Genomic DNA, 20,701 nt, shown 5'->3' on the forward strand with positions numbered 1-20,701 from the left:
TTACCTCAGAGTGGTTTAATTAAACTGAAATTAGGCTTCTGTCACTTCTAAAATCTAACTCCGAATCTGAACCAGAGTCTCCAGTGGTTTCAGCTGCTTTGACCACACTGTGGCATTGGTTTAACATTCTGAAATATTCTAAACCACACCGAGAATATAGGCTACAAGAGGAAATAGACGTGGGTTAACCATAACATTATCTGCACAAAGAAAGGTAATGGCAAATCTTCTACAGACATCACATCCAGTCTTTGAGTCATTTCATTAGCTCATTAAATGTCAAGACAGGATTGCCCATGCAATCTTGGAATGCAGCCAGTCTACTACCAAAATTGCTGCTATGCAACTTCACTTGACAAGACAAGTTCAAGGAATAGATGCAGGAGGACAACCAAGCACCCACCATAAAATGTGCTAGAGTGGGAATGCTATAAAGTTCTAGAAGAGAAACTCAAATTATGCCCAAAATGAACCATCCTCTTCTACTGTTCCAGACAATATCCAAAACAAGCAGTTAATTAAAAGCTTACACATAAGAGAGACAGATACGACTGAGGGTTGGGGAGTATATTTTTCTGATACAACTTCATAGAACATAAAATATAATTTCACATAAAAGGGATTTTAAAACATAGAATATTTATCCACGGAAACAACATTTCAATCATGCCAAATCTCACTGAGAGACAAGTATAAAGAAATGCTTTGGACCCAGTAGGTGAAGTAAAGGGACACCACGCACCTATTTAAGAGAGAGGTAGGGGCAATTACAGTGCTATATTCAAGGCCTTTTAACCTATTTCAAGATACCTTATGTCTGAGTACATATAAGTGATTTTAATATGAAAAGAATTAAAGTATCATAGTTACTCTGGTTAATTATATAATATTTTTTGCACTGAATATTAAATATTTGCAATTACTATGCTCTTTTTCTGTTAGAGCTAAAAATTACTACTGTGACCAAAGCTTTCTAAAACCTGAATTACTCCAGGAAACAAAAAAATTGAGAACAGAGTTCCAGATGAAGGCATCATGATGATGAATGTCAACATCCTGATCAATTATACTCAACTGCTTCATAAGACACTTCTGAAAGCCTCGCTGTCCTGAGGCCCCAAAAACCTAATAGGGAAAAGATTAACATGTCAACAAGGGAAAACCGCCCTCTTTGCTCTCATTCTTTTTAAGCACAGCTAAAATAAATTCTTTTGTTTTTTGGGTGACATATCTTGCTCTGTTGCCCAAGCTGGAGTTCAGTGGCATGATCTCAGTTCACTGCAACCTCTGCCTCCCAGACTCAAGTAATCCTCCTACCTCAGCCTCCAGAGTAGCTGGGACTATAGTTGCATACCATCATGCCTGGCTAATTTTTGCAATTTTGTAAAGACGAGGTTTTGCCACGTTGCCCAGGCTGGTCTCAAACTCGTGGGCTCAAGTGATCTTCCCACTTCAGCCTCCCAAGTAGCTGGAACTCCAGGAGTGTACTACCATGCCCAGCTAATTTTTATTTTCTGTAGAGCCAGGGATCTCATTGTGTTACCCAGGCTGGTTTCAAACTCCTAGCCTCAAGGGATCCTCCCACCTCAACCCTCCCAAAGTGCTGGGATTACAAGTGTGAGCCACTGTGCCCAATAATCAACTGGCAACTTTCAAATAGGAGTTCACAAATTTATTGTTATGCGATGTACCCCAGACACAACATAACACAACAGGACAGCACCATGTTTACAACTCAATGAACATAAATCCAAAATCCAGGTGCTCTGCTGAGTTGAGGAATCTAATGATGGAGTTTATCAATATAATTCTTCCGTGATCATATGTTATGAAGATTTGGGGAGAAATATATATCCACACTAACATACAGTACATATTGTGTGGTAAAGTAGCACATATGGGCAAATATTCAGGTATTTAAATTAATTATTTTAAATATTTCTCAAACTGAAAGTATAATCAATCTTTCTTTTTTTTTTTTTAAAGCAGAGTCTTGCTGTGTTGTCCATGCTGGAGTGCAGTGGCCTGATCTCAGCTCACTGCAACCTCCGCCTCCTGTGTTCAAATGATTCTTGTGTCTCAGTCTCCTAAATAGCTGGGATTACAGGCACATGCCACCACGTTGGGTTAATTTTTGTATCTTTAGTAAAGACGGGGTTTTACCATGTTGGCCAGGCTGGTCTTAAACTCCTGGCCTCAAGTGATCAGCACACATCAGTCTCCCAAAGTGCTGGATTACAGGCGTGAGCCACCGTGACCAGCCTCAAACTGAAGGTATAATCAATTTTAATGTTATAAATTGGCAAAGATTCAAAAGTACTTGTTGATACTTGTAATATTATCAGAACAGCCTCAACAATAGATTTTTTTATTATAATTTCTTAAAGAGGAATTAATCTTACAAACCAACAGTAAAAAAAATTATCAACAAGTTCCTATATGTTTTTAACAATACAAAGGTTGGGCTGGGCGCGGTGGCTCTTGCTTGTAATCCCAGCACTTCGGGAGGCCGAGGCGGGCGGATCACAAGGTCAGGAGATCGAGACCACAGTGAAACCCCGTCTCTACTAAAAATACAAAAAATTAGCCGGGCGTGGTGGCGGGCGCCTGTAGTCCCAGCTACTCGGGAGGCTGAGGCAGGAGAATGGTGTGAACCCGGGAGGCGGAGCTTGCTGTGAGCCGAGATGGCGCCACTGCACTCCAGCCTGGGCGACAGAGCGAGACTCCGTCTCAAAAAAAAAAAAAAAAAAAAAAAAAAAAATACAAAGGCAAAATACCAGACAAAGAAATTCCTTTAACAAAGAAGTTTGAATACTTGGGAAACAAATTTCCTTATTAGGGTATTGATGAAATAAAGGAAGTTATCATAGGAAAATGTAGCCCTGCAATTTCAGGCTTAGAATATGAAACAGAACATTCACCAAATGCCAAGTTTTCAGTACACATTATACAAAATAATACCTTCTTTATTCAAAATTTCTTGGTACTAAAGGTTCTAATAATCTTTGTTTCTGTTTCCCAACAAAGTTGTGCCAGGTAAAATTAGGTTTGTACAAAACTAGCTATGGACATTGTATCCTCTTAAAGCAGGGAAGCTTACTCTAAGATTTAAAGCAAATACACATGTTCTTAAAGTAGACAGGAAAATCTTTTTACCTATACTATCAGGTGTTGCTGCATTGTCAGTAGAAACTCAGAAATGAAAGTGGGGAGGAGAAACCAAAATAAAAAGTATATAATGAAAAAATAGGTCAGGCATGGTGGCTTATGCCTATAATCTCAACACTTTGGGAGGCCGAGATGGGTGGATCATTTGAGGTCAGGAGTTCGAGGCCTGCCTGGTCAACATGGAGAAATCCCGTCTCTACCAAAAATACAAAAATTAGCCAGGCGTGGTGGCGTGTGCCTGTAATCCCAGCTACTCGGGAGGCTGAGGCAGGGGTATCACTTGAGCCTGGGAGGCAGAGGTTGCAGTGAGCTGAGATCACGCCACTGTACTCCAGCCTGGGCGACGGAGTGAGACAAAGTCTCAAAAAAAAAAAAAAAAAAAAAAAAAAAAGCCAGGTGCAGTGGCTCACGCCTGTAATCCCAATGCTTTGGGAAGCCGAGGCAGGTGGCTCACCAGCCTGGCTAACATGGTGAAACCCTGTCTCTACTAAAAATACAAAAACTTAGCCAGGAATGGTGGCAGATGCCGGTAGTCCCAGCTACTTAGGAGGCTGAGGCAGGAAAATGGCATGAACCCGGGAGGCGGAGCTTGCATGAAGTGAGCTTATATCGCACCACTGCATTCCAGCCTGGGCGAAATAGTGAGACTCCATCTCAAAATAAATAAATAAATAAGAAAAAGAAAAAAGAAACTGTGAGAAAAATTTAGCTATGACAACACTACTATTTTCAATAAAACCAAAGATTAGAAACATGTTGATTTTTGTCAATCAGTTAAATGGGTATACAACAAGAAAAGTAACCTCAAGAAAATATAAGCTAATAGTATATTCTGAATTTTACACCATGGCAAAAGTGCTTTAAACCTATAAACTATCAATGACATATCTTTGCTATTAGTAAGAAGTACTACAGGCCCTCAGTGCAACAGACGTTTTCAGCAGTAAAACCTGACCCCCCCCAAAAAAAAGGATGCTGTTAAGACAATGTTGTTCTGTCTCCTGCAGGGTCATACAAAATCGAAATAAAGGCTTTTGATCTTTCCCCTATCAAAAACATGAAAATTATTCTTTCTGCCAATGCTTTAGTACTTATTATGGGAAGGCCCCACAACAATATAGTAAAAATCGGGAGGCGAGGAGGGGATGGTGGCAGAAGTACAGTGCAGACAAGTAAACTAGGTTTGTCCACAAAAGGCAATGAAGTCATTTCAGCATAATGAAGAAGAGACATAAACAAGTACTAGCAAGCACCTTTTAAATAACACCTACAGATAGGTGGCCACTATCACCTGATAAGTAGGGAAAACAGACATACCCTCACATATATGTTATTCTATTAAAGCAGGAGCCAAATACCACAACCTTTTTTTTTTTTTATAAAAAATGTGACATCATTAGCAATGCCCTATGCTCAATCCCTCCTTCCAGAAGCTTAGGTTAAATCTAGTCATTCTTTCTACAACTCTGTATAATATAAAAACACATCTAATACCCAGAATCCCCCATTCCTTTTCCCTGGTTTCCCTAATGTAGCCAGCATCTGGTCATACCACCACCTACAAAAGAGGAAGTGAGAAGCTGATCTAAAGAATTTCCACTAAGTGAGCAGGTAGCATAAATGAGTGAACACAATGAGACTTTCCCATGTGATCCACTCAAGCCACATAGGTTTCCTATGTCTTACCTTGCTACATAATTTACCAAATAATTATCTTTTCTTTCCAAATGTATATAAACACATATACAACAGTGTGATCCCAAACAGACTCTTTTTTTTGAGACAGAGTCTTGCATCTTGTCTCCCAGGCTGGAGTACAATGGCATAATCTTGGCTCACTGCAACTTCCGCCTGCAGGGTTCAAGCGATTCTCCTGTCTCAGCCTCCCAAGTAGCTGGGATTACAGGTGCCCGCCACCACACCCAGCTAATTTTTGTATTTTTACTAGAGACAGGGTTTTGCCATGTTGGCCAGGCTGGTCTCGAACTCCTGACCTCGTGATCCACCCGCCTCAGCCTCCCAAAGTACTGGGATTACAGGCGTGAGCCACCGCGCCTGGCCAACCAAACAGCTCTTAAGTCTTTCAGAAGAGAACAGGGTTAACACAACCATAATTTGATACTCTCTTACAGTCCCAGCGAAAAGCAGCTTTCATTTTTAGGCATGACAAAAGCTAGGAAGCTTTCTAAGGAAAATGGGACTAGAAGGGACAATGTCACCCAGACTAGGGTTAGATCAGTATCTGGGATCAGCTGCCACTAACAAAAGGCTAGCAAATACACTTCTTGGAAAAAGAGGGATTTTTAAAATTACATATCTTTCTAAAAGTTTTCAAGTTCAGTATTATCAAGTCAAGGGAGATGAAAAGCTGGTAGAAGCAGTTGCTCCTAGAATCACTACTAGTCTCAGGATGGGAAACTCCAGTTTTTCTCCCCCAGTTATGCAAGACTAATTTAGACGAAGAGCTGCACTCTTTCTTTAGTTTGCCAAGTATCAGATTTTACATCAACATAAGAAGGGAATAAATAACTATATGCTCTCTTTATTTCCTAGATGTGCCTATGTAAATAAAATGGCAAAGGCTCTGATTTCCTAATAGTGAAAACTCATCAGAATCTCCAGGGGAAATTATAAAGGGAGGTCTTCATGTATACAGAAGTAAATTTACCACAAACATCAATCTATAAAAAGGGGACAAAAACCAAACAGCAGTTGTGTTCCAGCAAACCTAGAAGGAGAAAGATGGATCTAAAAACAAGATTTATGGGTGACAGAGCCTTTGCAGATTAAAAGAATGAATGAATGAAGGAACAAATGAACGAATGAACAAACGAATGAAAAAAATTAAAAACAGGTTTATGGATGCTGGTACCATACAGGGAAGAAGGAAAGAAAGGCTGAAGGAGCCAATGACGCCACTATATGTATGTGTGTGTATGTATATATATATGAGCATAGCTCAAGAAAACATAACAAAGTGGCCAGAAAAGGAATTCTAATTTTAAAATCTACTGCACTCACTACAAACTAGGAAAATACATCCTATTTATTCAATATTATATATTGTTATATAAAGTGTATTAATTTTTATTCTTAAAGACAGTCACTCAGAACTCCATAAATTGTGATGTCGTTATCTGAATCCCTTCTGAACTATTTGTTATTCTGAATAAATTTCTGTATCTAAAGTATTATACCTAAAGTGGGAAAAATGAGCCTTGAAATATTCTCAGTAAGAAACAAATGATTTTATTTTCAGGCTAATCAGTCAGTTATAACAGGCTAAGACGGGCAAAACCAAATATGGAATTTTAAAAACCTTGTGTGATAATAAATTGAATGCATTCCTTACGTAAATTTTCTTGCAGATATTCTTCTAAAATATATGGGCTTTAAACTGTTTTCCTAAGCATACTCATACCTATACACTCATGTATAGTTCATAATCCACAGGTGTGGACTAGATGGGATTAGGTAGGCAATCTATATTGAGGCAGACCAAAATGAAGCTAAAAGCCTGTCTGAAACATGAACTCATAACCTCTGTCTCATTAGCAATGCACTCCAACTGTTAAAAGATTCAAACATCAACTTGGATTTGAAAAGAGTGGGAGGCAGTGAAATACTAACAGGGAGAAAATTTATGGAGTCTATGCAAAAGTTTCTATTAATGAAAACCAGCTGCAAGAACAACAGATGCCATTTTCAGTATTTGAGCCTGATGGAATACTAACGGGGTTTCTTCTATTCCAAGTTTCCATTTTGGAAGCAAGGCCCTTTAAGTCATTATTCCCTCAGAGTCATAGGTACTCTACAGAATACCTTTCTAAAACAACTGTTCTAGAGTCTGAATTTTCTGTCCATTAGATGTGTACAGTGTCTCTCTGAAGAGTTATTTAAAGCCATCCTTGTATGAGAAGTTACCCCCAAAGGAAAACTGAGATCCTAACTCTGTTTTATCTATGTGATCCATAAGACCTGTAGCAAAGTCTAATTCGAAGTTGTTTTTTAGACTTAACACCAATATCAGAGATATATGCCACTAACAAAACATTGTGATAAAATATTAATCACTGATTATTTTCACCATAATCTATTTGATTGCCACAAACTTAATTCTACCACTTGGTAAATATTTTTTTGCCAACCTTTGGTTAATTAGTCTTGCTCCCACACAGCCCATAAATCAATTTTAAAATTGTTTGCATGTAACCAGCATATTATTTAACATATTCTACCATCCACCCCAACACCAGTAACAGCAATAAAAGATACACACACACACACACACACACACACGGACTTTGTTTTCCTAACTTAGGACAGCCAGTTCTTCCAGTATAGAGCTTACATAATTTTGGTTTGCAGAAATTACCCCTAGGAAATTCAGGCAGTGTCTTTACCCAAAATGATGAAAATCACTTATATAACCTTTTAAGACTAGAAATTGATCAACAGCCATTTCTCATACCAATACATCTCTCTACACTAGGATTACGTGGAAGAGAATATATTATCCCTAGAATCATGAAGGTTGAGTAAAATTTCTGTAAAATGTACCTTTGGCACCCCAGACAACTGTTAAGAAGAAAGAATATCTGTACTCAAATTATTATACTGTCAACTCAAAACCCATTAAAAAAGTGGCTTGAAAATGAAAAAGCAAAAAACAAACCTCAATCTTGTCTGTTTTGGCATCTCCCCAGTATATTTTGCCTTCATCATAATCCAAGGCTAAACCATTTGGCCATCCAAGAGAAGTGTTAACCAATACTACACGGTCAGAACCATCCAGAGCTGCTCGCTCAATTTTCGGAATTTCTCCCCAGTCAGTCCAATACATGTACCTATAGAAGGATACAGAAAATGAGCTAAAAATAGATAATAAAATGTAACTTTCAGATATTCTAAAGGTGAGATCCACCCCTCCTATTACACTGGTATCATCAGTTAATGCCATAGAAGGGGAAAAAAAGCATATGAAGAGTGTGTTTAAGACATTTATCACAGCAGTATATAAGATTGTGGGAAATTTTCAGATCAAACAGCGTGTTCTAGAGCCAATCCTGAAAATGCCTCCCAATAATGAGATTACAGTTTTACTTCTTTTTTTAAAAAAAACGTTGTGTGCCCTTTTCCATGAACTTTCTCTCTTTTCCTTGGTGGCTTGTCATCTCTGGCACAAAAGGCTTATCGCAGCAGTATTAGTCAGATGGCAAACTGAATTCTCAAAATAACTATTTCTTGCCGCAGTGCTAAGTGATTCTTATGACTCCTGGATGTTTAAATGGCTCTAAGGCATTGGTACATACTGAGGTGTAATTTGTCACTATGCTCATCCTCAGAATAAATCTCATAGTAATAATAAAATTGTTGAGTATGTAAAAAGTTGTACTTCCCTGGACTATGATCCGGGTGGCATGGTAAAACAAAACAAACAAACAAACAACAACAAACTAGAAGTAAAGCTGCATGGGCTGACAAAGTTTTGGAAATCAAGTTATTCATGTATTTAGGGAAATAAAAGTAAGCTATATTCTTACTATAAAGTACTGAAACTGGAATTAAAGCTTCTAGGGGAAGGGAAAGAGTTCTCAAAACAATTTCTTTCCACATTTTTCATGGTAATGATGCAATTCGAGCAAAATCTGCAGACAACACCCAAAGTTAGCAAACATGGACTTAATTTAGAAAGAAAAAATATCTAAGACATCCAATGCAAAAAACTAGCAAATTTTAAACTTGAGATTGTATTCCAATCACCATATCCTAAAAATAGACGGTCATTAACGAGCTGTTTACTGGAAACCTATATATATGTATATATATGTATGTCATGTTATATGTCATGTTATCTTAGTCAATGTTTTTAGGAACCTGTGAAAAACAGAAACACCACACAGAATTTGCTATCAGTAGAGCTTCTTACCCAACCATGGGATCTAACACAATAGCCCGGGGTTCCTCTAAGTCCTCTGAAATCAAGATCTTCCTCATGGTCCCATTGAGCCTTGTCACTTCTATTCGATCAGTGCCAGTGTCCGTCCAATAAAGATTTCGTGCAACCCAGTCCACAGCAATACCATCAGGATGGGCAATTTGAGCAGTGACCACAAACTGACTGCCAGATCCATCTATAAATGAACGGCGTATGGCCCTCACTTCATCATCAGTCCAGTAGATGTAGCCTTCCACAGGATCGTAATCTATGGCAATGGCATGGCGGATGTCTTCTAACTGCAGAACAATGTCTGTAAAATCTGGTGTATCCAAAGAAATGCGTCTCAAGTCTGTCCTTCGAGCTAAAAGCAATAATTCTGTGGCACCTAGAACAACAAAGTGAAATGAAGAATAGTTTGAAACCCAGAGGTAAAATTTACCTGCTCTAGATAAAGAATCAAGAACTGAAAAATAAATATAAAATATAAAATATACATAAATTAACACAAAAGGATATGAGCTCTCTTTACAGTGGAAATGGAAAGTAATACAGTGAAATAAGAAGAATCTACTCTGAAGTCAAGCTGTTTAATGGCTAACTCTCCAAATTAAGTTGTGATACACTCTATGGTTTCACTGGAATTAATCCAGCTAGTTAAAAGTACAATGAATAATGACTATGTAATGACTAAGAAGCTAAGTAGCTGAGTATTAAAGGAGAAGGAGATGTAGGATATAGATCCTTTGTTCAAGAAGCATTTTTAAAAAAAAGATAAAGAAATTTAGGACAAGAATCTTTGTGGTTGATAGGAACGTTCTAAAATTGGATCATGGTGATAACTGTATAACTCTGTCAGTTTACTAAAAAGTCATTGAATTGTACAATTTAAAAAATGGATGGATTTTATATGGTATATAAGTTACATCTCAGTAAAGCTGTCTTAACAAAGAGAAATACAGGGCAATACCTCACAGAATTGAGGACAAAGCAAGCTATGGAGAAGCAAACAGCTGCAGTAGGGGGAAGGAACCAGATAAACATAACACAGTGGTTAAGAGTTGTGGATCCAACATAATTTGATTCAAGAAGCTACACAAACATTGGGAAAATATCTAATCCCTCTAAGCCTAGTTTCTTCATCTATACCTTGTAAGGCTGCTGTAAGGATTAAAGGAGATAAATCTAAAACTCAGGAAGGTACTGAACGTGTAAGTACTCAAGAAATATAAACTAATACTTACCAACAGTATTAAAAAATAAAGACTTTCAGATTTTTATTTTACTGAATTTTAAATCAGGTTTATTTATGAACTGTTTTAAGCCCAAGCCCCAAATATTTAACCACATAACTAAGAATGAGGATACTGAGCTCAATTTTTTTTTCATTTTAAATGTTCAAGTAAACCACTAGCAAAAAATCATCTAACTATAAGAAACTAATAAAAGACAGTAAGCAAATTGACAACTGAAAGAACAAGAAAAGATTCCCAGCTAAATAAATGAGTCCAAAACAAAATACTGGCATATAAACTTCAAGAATCAACCTGCAATTACAAATTAAAAAAACTGAGAAGAGGAGTGAAGCCTCTCAATATCGGCTCTTTCACTCTAGAGCTAATTATAAATGAATCAAACTTGAAGAAAATACAGCCCAAATGCCACTGCAGGAACCAAGTAGGAATAACTTTGTACAATTCACTGCCCCAGCTAACAACCAAAAGGAGCCAGTCCAGAACTTCACAAAGAAGTCATAGAGCTGTTAATTTGAGCAAGGTGATCAAAACATAACAGTTAACTTAAGGCTACTACATGCCAAATGCACATACGAAATTCAAAACTGGTTAAATATGTACACTTGCACTGCTGTGAGGGAGCAGATAGACCATTATTGCTAAAATAAATCCTCCGTTTTAAATCAGGCTACATTTTTAAAGAAAAAAGCAACATTACAAAAACCTTTTGTTTTAAATTGAAACCAAATTGTTGTCTGCCATGGAAACCATTTGACAAGAGTCAGCCAGCTTCACCTTTTACTATGAGGATAATTTATCAATGCCAAGTCATAACAAACATCCTGTACACAGACTCAATTCCATCTCTCTGACTCCCTGGCCTGCTTGCCAGGGACTCTAACACACTCCAAAACACAGGCTTCTGCTTTTCAGAGTTAGATAAAGAAGCCACAGCTAAATAAAACAATTTTCTTACCAGGTCTTGCTGGTTGCTAGAGAACCAGATAGTGATCCATAGGGGTGATAATGAAGAATAACATTCTCATTAAGAAGAAAAACAGAAGAACTGGTGTTCTTCCAAACTGGAAGTCCCTTAAAATGTCCTAAATCAGTATACTTTCTCCAACATGCCCTCTCTCTATAGGGAATTAAGAGTAAGGAGAAGAGGCAAAGTGTGTTTCTTAAGTATAAAAAGAAGTTGTTTTAAACAGTACAATATGGATTTTTTTTTCTAGCTCTGAAAGAATCTCTCTGTTGTTAAAAAGCAATTTAAAATGTCCTTAAATAATGTTATAAAATATATCTCATGATATTCTTTGTAGCTAAAAGTTTAATAAACATACTTTCTTTCACAGAGGTTCTTTATTCACAAATGCTACCTGTTAACAATATATTCTTTATGAGAATACTCATTTCCATAAGTATCAACTGTGATATCAATGACTACGAGATTTGACAGAAAAGATACAAGTAACTTTTTTCAAAAATATGTTATTTAAAACACTAAAGTAATTTAAAAAATAGCATTCAAGTGATGCCACAGAACAAAACACTCCTATTCTATAACCATGTGTGAAATTAAGTGACTGGTCTCCCAAAGCAGTATAACCTAGAGAGCTGATTATAGAGAAAACAAATCATAAAGAATTCCAATAGTTATAAAATTTTTCATTTTGGATAATATCTTCTTACCATCTTTGCAGGTTTTTCCATTCTCCAGGAGTTTGACCCCAGTTGGGCAAGCACACTGATAAAAAGGCTTGACTGGAGACATCAAACACAAATGGGAACAACCCCCATTGTCAATTCCACATGGATTTGTGGCTGTCAAATATAAATCACATTGATTAATACCAATGATTACTAAGTACACAAAGGTTAATAACCATAACATGAACAACTGTGATAAGCCAAAATTATTACCAAATGTCATGCAGGTGTTTGACTATCAAACCATCTGCAAAGACGGGAATTAATCAGTATGAATTTACTTAGTACTTTGTATTCAAAGAGGAATACACAAGAAGTAAAGCAGGAGATCCCTGCACTAAAAGAGGTTACAATTCAGTCAGTTAAACAAAATTAACAAAAAGTAAAACTAAAAAAAAAAAAAAAAAAAACCAATAAAACTAAGTGCTATGCTGCACATTATAGACAATAAGTACAGAGTCATATGGGAAAAAACCCACCGAGGTTTAAAGAATTGAAGAGCTTTGTGGAGTATATAGCACAGGAGCCTTCAAGGATAGGATGGATAGATAAGAGGACATTTCAAGTATGGTAAAGCTATCTGAATAAAACTTTGGGGACTACAAACTGGGTAAGACAATCAGGTGAACAGTGTAACTGGAGGTTAAGATTTCTATAAACTAAAAGGAACTAAAGCTGAATTACGTACAAAGAATGGGAACAGATTAAAGTGAAGGACACTGAAAGCCAAGAAAAGTAATTATGTTGAAAAGTGATGCCTTGGGAAGATTAACATAGAAGGGATAAGCAGAAAAAAGGGGAAAATGAAAAGCAGAGAAAACTAATTAGCAAACTTTGGAAATTATGGAAAAGGATATGTCCAAACAATACTCATAGAAAAAAATCAACATAAGATGGAGACCAATGGAACATGAAAGATAAAAGTAACCAACATGAAAGATAACTGCAAATTCTCAAATTAGTAAAACACAAAGGACCAACAAAGCCATTTAAAAAGAAAAACAGGAAGCCAGGCACGGTGGCTCATGACTGTAATCCCAGCACTTTGGGAGGCCAAGGCAGGTGGGTCACTTAAGCCCAAGAGTTTGAGACCAGCCTGGGTCACCAACATGGTGAGACCCTACCTCTATAAAAAATACTAAAATTAGCCAGGTGTGGTGGCATATGCCTGTAGTCCCCGCTACTCGGGAGGCTGAGGTGGAAAGATCACTTGAGCCTGGAAGTTGGAGGCTGCAGGGAGCCGTGATCACATAAACGCACAACAGAGTAAGACTCCATCTCAAAAAAGCAGACAAAAAACAGGGAAAATTCTCTTTTCAGACCTATGAAGAATAAAAAAAATTCATACGAGTGACTGAAAGTTTTCTTTTGTACAGAAGAGTAACACATACATTTAAAAACATTTTTATGGGCTCATGATCATCAGATTCCAACATAACACTTTCAGTATTTGATTATCTCCCCCTAAATTGAAAGAGCTAATATAAGGCAACACATGTTGCAAAAACTCTTCATTTTTGGCTATGTAATAAAATCTGAAATACACTCAGACAGATGCCAGACATTTATTTACACAAAAGTGCCAAACCCTTAACATTCTCATATTCCTTTTAAACCTAATTCCAGTCATCTCTTAAAAGTTCTCAGCAGTCATAGCCCAAGTCATTGTAAAGGCTGACCAAAAATAGAACCAAAACTAAGGAAAACAAGGTGGGAGGGGTACGCAGAAAAGTTTAAGTAGGTATTTTATTTAGCAAGCTAAGGTACTTAAATTCAAATATATTCTAGATCAACGGAGTTTTCATTTAAAAAGAAGAGGGAGGTTTTTTGTGTGTGTTTTTTTGTTTTTTTTTTGAGACATAATTTCATTCTTGTTGCCCAGGCTGAAGTGCAATGGCGCGATCAAGGCTACAAATGGTCTAGGCTATTGCCTAACCTGAATTATATTTTTACATTTTCCCTTTTTTTTTTTGAGCAAAGTCTCGCTCTGTTGCCCAGGCTGGAGTGCAGTGGCACAATCTCAGCTCACTGCAATCTCCACCTCCCAGGTTCAAGTGACTCTCCTGCCTCAGCCTCCCAAGTGGCTGGGACTACAAGTGCACACCACCACACCCCATTAATTTTTGTATTTTTTAGTAGAGACAGGGTTTTTGCCATGTTGGCCAGGCTGGTCTCAAACTCCTGACCTCATATGATCCGCCTGCTTCGGTCTCCCAAGGTGCTGGGATTTTAACTCTCTTTTTTTTTTTTTTTTTTTTTTTTGAGACCGAGTCTTGCTCTGTCTCCCAAGCTGGAGTGCAATGGCGCAATCTCAGCTCACTGCAACCTCGGCCTCCCGAGTTCAAGTGATTCTCTTGCCTCAGCCTCCCAAGTAGGATTTTAACTCATTTTTATTCCCGCCAATTATCTTTGGATATGCCCTCCCTCCTCCTGGTTCTCACTAAAGCCAGACATTAGAGTGCTACAAAGCTGTTCCAACTTGCAATTTAAAAATCAAGGATCACTTACCATTTGGCTGCCTCTGTTGGCTGAAGGCATGTATATCCATGGGAGAGAAGATGTTAGAATGAATTTCACGCAGACCCTCACCAGTATACTTGTTGCAAGCCAAAATGGAGTGTGTGCTCCAGTCAGTCCAGTACAATATGTCCTCAAATAACGTCAAGGCAAAAGGATGTGGAAGCGAACCTTTAACCACTGCCTGCCTATTAATACAAAGAGAAAAATTTAAACTTATTTCTAAATTTTCTTCTTCTATCATAACATCACCTCTCCCATTAAAATGATCTTAGTTCACATTAACACATACAAATCTTGAATAATATATACCATTAGGTCAAATACACCTAAAAAAATAATTTACATAATGAACTCATATATATTTTTAAGGTATCCAAAAGCCCCAAACAAGCACTTCGGAATAGTCCCTAACTTGGCAGCAGGCCTCAAGTTCAGTACAAGACACCCGGCAGAGAGACAGCACTGCCTTTTCATTGTTTGCACTGCTGTCAAATCCTCCTCTTCAGCTACCATCTCTGGACTCACAGCTTCCATCCTTTCACATAATTCATGTCATCAGACAGAGAAAGGTAAGTAATGAGAAAAATCACAGGGGTTACAGTTGGCACTGAAGTAGATATATATCAGCAATAGGTTTTTTCCTTCTTGATGTGAAAGAACAAAGAACCTGAGCCTGTTTTGTCCATCACTTCTTATGGTTTTGATAACTGAGAATGAAACATAAACATGAGGCCAAAATGGCATGCAGGTAGCACTCTCCCTGCAAAGCCCAGTCTAGCTCCAGCAAATGATCATCTTAGCTGGCTTTTCACTCTATTCAGGAGCCAAAAAGAAGTCCTGTCACTGGTAGAATATGTTCATGAGACAAAGCAGACCCAAAATGTTCACAAGCAATACATACTGTTTAAAAGGAAAAGCAGACAGCCTGGTTAGCACTTAAGGCACAGAACTTTGTAGAGTATCAGAGTTACAGAATAAGCAAATGCTCTGGAATAATGAACAAATCACGTTTCGAGTCAAAATAATATTCAAGAAAATACATGTTTTGATATTTTCATAAATCCATGTTTCCCAATTTCCCAATAGCCCACCCAGGAGGCAGAGATGGGTAGAGAGGGAGGAAGGGAAAGAAAAATGAAGGGAAAAGGGAGGGGAAAACATAAGCTACTGAAGAGAAATTGGAAGTATCGTATATCTTAAGAAAGATGATTCAGGCTGGGCACAGTGGCTCACGCCTGTAATCCCAGCACTTTGGGAGGCCAAGGCGGGCGGATCACGAGGTCAGGAGATCGAGACCATCCTGGCTAACAAGATGAAACCCATCTCTATTAAAAAAAAAAAATACAAAAAAATTAGCCGGGCATGGTGGCGGGCGCCTGTAGTCCCAGCTACTCGGAGGCTGAGGCAGGAGATTGGCATGAACCAGGGAGGCGGAGCTTGCAGTGAGCCAAGATCCGCGCCACTGCACTGCAGCCTGGGCGACAGAGCAAGACTCCGTCTCAAAAAAAAAACAAAAAACAAAAAACAAAAAAACAAAAAAACAAAAAAAAGAAAGATGATTCAATTTTCAGGTCCTTGAGGTTAACTGACATTTTCTACTAACAGACTACCAGCATATTAAATTAAAGGCAATTGAGATCATGTTTATGTGTAAGCAGGGTTACCATCTGTGATTGCCCATGGAATGGTCTTAGTCTAAAGCATTATAAATTCAGACAAGGTACCTGCACTGCCAACCCATATCACCAGTTTTCTCATTTTCCTTAATCCTCTCTTCCCTAAGTAAAAAGCTTACTATTCCTTCTCATTTCCCAAAGAGAACTGTCACAATGCCTTCTCCTGAAGTGCTTTCTTCTGCTTTTTAAATGGACAGTTTTATTAAATTTACTAAAGAGCCTATATTATTTACAGGGTGATGGCACAGCTTATGTTCAATTTTAAAGAGGCCCGTATATTTCACACTAAAGTCTTCCAAAATCCATAGTGGAAACAGAGAGAACTGAGAAAGCTGCCAAAAAAGACAAGTAACACAAATGAAAAATAAGGAGTAGTTAAAACTAAGTTACTTGGCATTTCACCATCTTAAAGAACTGCTTTGAAAAACTCAAGAAAAAAAAGCTTTCAAAAAGTTCTTTGTATATCATTAAGTGAAAAGTTGAAATTCACTCTACTGAACATAGGAAAATAAACAAATGGAAAAGGCAAAATCCCTAAAAGCTATATTCATTTTATATATTAACTGAATGCATAAACTTAGAAACCAGAGGTGAGCTTAAATCCCCCCTTGACACTTATTACTGACACCATTTCTGCAAGTTTTATTTCTTCATCCGTCAACGGAAGGTAATAATCTATCCTCACTGAGTTACCATGAAGATTAAACAACATATGCAAAATCCATTCAGCACTATGCTTGCTACTTAACACTTTCATTAATGATTCCTCAATTTTAAGACACATATTTTCAGCCAATATCATACTGAATGGGCAAAAACTGGAAAAATTCCCTTTGAAAACTGGCACAAGACAGGGATGCCCTCTCTCACCACTCCTATTCAACATAGTGTTGGAAGTTCTGGCTAGGGCAATCAGGCAAGAGAAAGAAATCAAGGGGATTCAGTTAGGAAAAGAAGAAGTCAAATTGTCCCTGTTTGCAGACGACATGATTGTGTATTTAGAAAACCCCATTGTCTCAGCCCAAAATCTCCTTAAGCTGATAAGCAACTTCAGCAAAGTCTCAGGATACAAAATTAATGTGCAAAAATCACAAGCATTCTTATACACCAGTGACAGTCAAACAGAGAGCCAAATCAGGAATGAACTTCCATTCACAATTGCTTCAAAGAGAATAAAATACCTAGGAATCCAACTTACAAGGGATGTAAAGGACCTCTTCAAGGAGAACTACAAACCACTGCTCGGTGAAATAAAAGAGGACACAAACAAATGGAAGAACATACCATGCTCATGGATAGGAAGAATCAATATCGTGAAAATGGCCATACTGCCCAAGGTAATTTATAGATTCAATGCCATCCCCATCAAGCTACCAATGAGCTTCTTCACAGAATTGGAAAAAACTGCTTTAAAGTTCATATGGAACCAAAAAAGAGCCCGCATCTCCAAGACAATCCTAAGTCAAAAGAACAAAGCTGGAGGCATCACGCTACCTGACTTCAAACTATACTACAAGGCTACAGTAACCAAAACAGCATGGTACTGGTACCAAAACAGAGATATAGACCAATGGAACAGAACAGAGTCCTCAGAAATAATACCACACATCTACAGCCATCTGATCTTTGACAAACCTGAGAGAAACAAGAAATGGGGAAAGGATTCCCTATTTAATAAATGGTGCTGGGAAAATTGGCTAGCCATAAGTAGAAAGCTGAAACTGGATCCTTTCCTTACTCCTTATACGAAAATTAATTCAAGATGGATTCAAGACTTAAATGTTAGACCTAATACCATAAAAATCCTAGAGGAAAACCTAGGTAGTACCATTCAGGACATAGGCATGGGCAAAGACTTCATGTCTAAAACACCAAAAGCAACGGCAGCAAAAGCCAAAATTGACAAATGGGATCTCATTAAACTAAAGAGCTTCTGCACAGCAAAAGAAACTACCATCAGAGTGAACAGGCAACCTACAGAATGGGAGAAAATTTTTGCAATCTACTCATCTGACAAAGGGCTAATATCCAGAACCTACAAAGAACTCAAACAAATTTACAAGAAAAAAACAAACAACCCCATCAAAAAGTGGGCAAAGGATATGAACAGACATTTCTCAAAAGAAGATATTCATACAGCCAACAGACACATGAAAAAATGCTCATCATCACTGGCCATCAGAGAAATGCAAATCAAAACCACAATGAGATACCATCTCACACCAGTTAGAATGGCGATCATTCAAAAGTCAGGAAACAACAGGTGCTGGAGAGGATGTGGAGAAATAGGAACACTTTTACACTGTTGGTGGGAGTGTAAACTAGTTCAACCATTATGGAAAACAGTATGGCGATTCCTCAAGGATCTAGAACTAGATGTACCATATGACCCAGCCATCCCATTACTGGGTATATACCCAAAGGATTATAAATTATGCTGCTATAAAGACACATGCACACGTATGTTTATTGCAGCACTATTCACAATAGCAAAGACTTGGAATCAACCCAAATGTCCATCAGTGACAGATTGGATTAAGAAAATGTGGCACATATACACCATGGAATACTATGCAGCCATAAAAAAGGATGAGTTTGTGTCCTTTGTAGGGACATGGATGCAGCTGGAAACCATCATTCTCAGCAAACTATCACAAGAACAGAAAACCAAACACCGCATGTTCTCACTCATAGGCGGGAACTGAACAATGAGATCACTTGGACTCGGGAAGGGGAACATCACACACCGGGGCCTATCATGGGGAGGGGGGAGGGGGGAGGGATTGCATTGGGAGTTATACCTGATGTAAATGACGAGTTGATGGGTGCAGCACACCAACATGGCACAAGTATACATATGTAGCAAACCTGCACGTTGTGCACATGTACCCTACAACTTGAAGTTTAATAATAATAAATAAATTTTAAAAAAAAGACACATATTTTCAATATTTTAATATTTCTGATATAAAGATAACATTTACAATGTGAACATTTCATGTGGTAGTTTTATAAATCAGTAAGTTCTTAAAATCAATGGCTTATTAGAATCAGTAAATACTATACTAATTTTTTTTTTGAGACAGAGTCTTGTTCTTGTCACCCAGGCTGGAGTGCAGTGGCATGATCCTGGCTCACTGTAACCTCTGCCTCGAGAGTTCAAGCGATTCTCTTGCCTCAGCCTCCCAAGTAGCTGGGATTACAGGCATGCACCACCATGCCTGGCTAATTTTGTATTTTTAGTAGAGATGGGGTTTCACCATGTTGACCAGGCTGGTCTCAAACTCCTGACCTCAGGTGATCCGCCCACCTTGGCCTCCTAAAATGTTGGGATTACAGGCGTGAGCCACTGCGCCCGGCCCTAACATTAAATTTAAATGTCACTTTCTTTTCATAGCCATTCTTAATTTCCTCCCGCCACAGGCCAAGTTAGTTTTCTTTCTCTATGTTCTCATAGCAGTTAGTGAACTGTTTTATAACTGTTTGCCTATCCAACAACTCTATAACAGATAACCTTTTTGAGAGTAGAACTGTAGCTTATTTATATACCAAGGATCTCACACAATGGTAAGGTGCACAAATTAGGTACACTTACTAAATGCTCTGGGGATGCTTGATAAAATTAAATGTTTTTAAGAAAATATGTAATTAACAGAGCTGAACAAAAGGCAGAACTAAGAACACTATCATGCAAGGGTGATATAATGATTTGTCCAGCCAACTATGACTTGTTCCTGAGAGTAGGGATAACCACATATAGTTTTCCCCTTTCTTCTCTCTGGCTGAGATTATCAGGTAAGCCCACCTCCTGATTCCCATCTGGAAACACAAGTTACTTCAAGGAGGAGTTGATCATGGCTGCTAAGAACCAAAGTGGCAGCTAAGATCCAAGCCCAGTTCCTCAATAGTAGGTCACAACAATAACAGAAACTAAAAAATGGATCACCACCCTGGAGACCACAGAAAAGAAACTGAGACTTCCTCCAACCTGACTGAAGTTTTCACATAGTGCTTGCAATCTCTGAGCATCATCTCCTGCCTATGTCTGTCATATTCTGCAGCTTACTGATAAAGCTCACCACTGCCAATACCTCCCAGGCACCTCTTGCTAGCTCTCTGAGATTCTTTGAACTTTGCAAGGTGGTTCTTTTGAACTCTGCACCAACTGGACTTATCCTTTATAAAACACCTGCATGCCCTCATTTAGTTTTTGTTTCTGGATCTCCTCCCAGATAGCCATCTTCTGCCCCTCTCTCAGAACTGCACACTTGTGTGAGTAATAAATCTTTCTTTAATCATACCACAGGACTCCTGTCATGAGTTCTGACATCTGAACTTAACCTTGGAAGGAAGCCTCCCTTCACCACAGTGAGGTTGTAATAATATCTAAGAAGACAACATCAGCAGTGATGGCAAAGCTTTTTAAAAATCTCCACAAATCCTCCACATGAAAA

The 20,701-nt window shown here is 38.1% G+C and overlaps 1 protein-coding gene across 3 annotated transcripts in view; it reads right to left on the reverse strand.

Annotated features, from left to right (window-relative positions):
- LRP6 (LDL receptor related protein 6) overlaps nt 1–20,701 on the reverse strand; it is a 154,795-nt gene that overhangs the window by 54,439 nt on the left and 79,655 nt on the right. For all 3 annotated transcript variants that reach the window (XM_007967688.3, XM_007967686.3, XM_073020489.1), the window contains 4 exons: nt 14,560–14,756; nt 12,034–12,165; nt 9,098–9,494; nt 7,844–8,015 (listed from right to left, as the gene is read on the reverse strand). In XM_007967688.3, the coding sequence (XP_007965879.1) occupies nt 7,844–8,015; nt 9,098–9,494; nt 12,034–12,165; nt 14,560–14,756 (898 nt within the window). The remainder of the gene's footprint in view (nt 1–7,843; nt 8,016–9,097; nt 9,495–12,033; nt 12,166–14,559; nt 14,757–20,701) is intronic.

This window comes from Chlorocebus sabaeus, chromosome 11, assembly GCF_047675955.1.
Source record: "Chlorocebus sabaeus isolate Y175 chromosome 11, mChlSab1.0.hap1, whole genome shotgun sequence".
Lineage (NCBI taxonomy): Eukaryota > Metazoa > Chordata > Mammalia > Primates > Cercopithecidae > Chlorocebus > Chlorocebus sabaeus.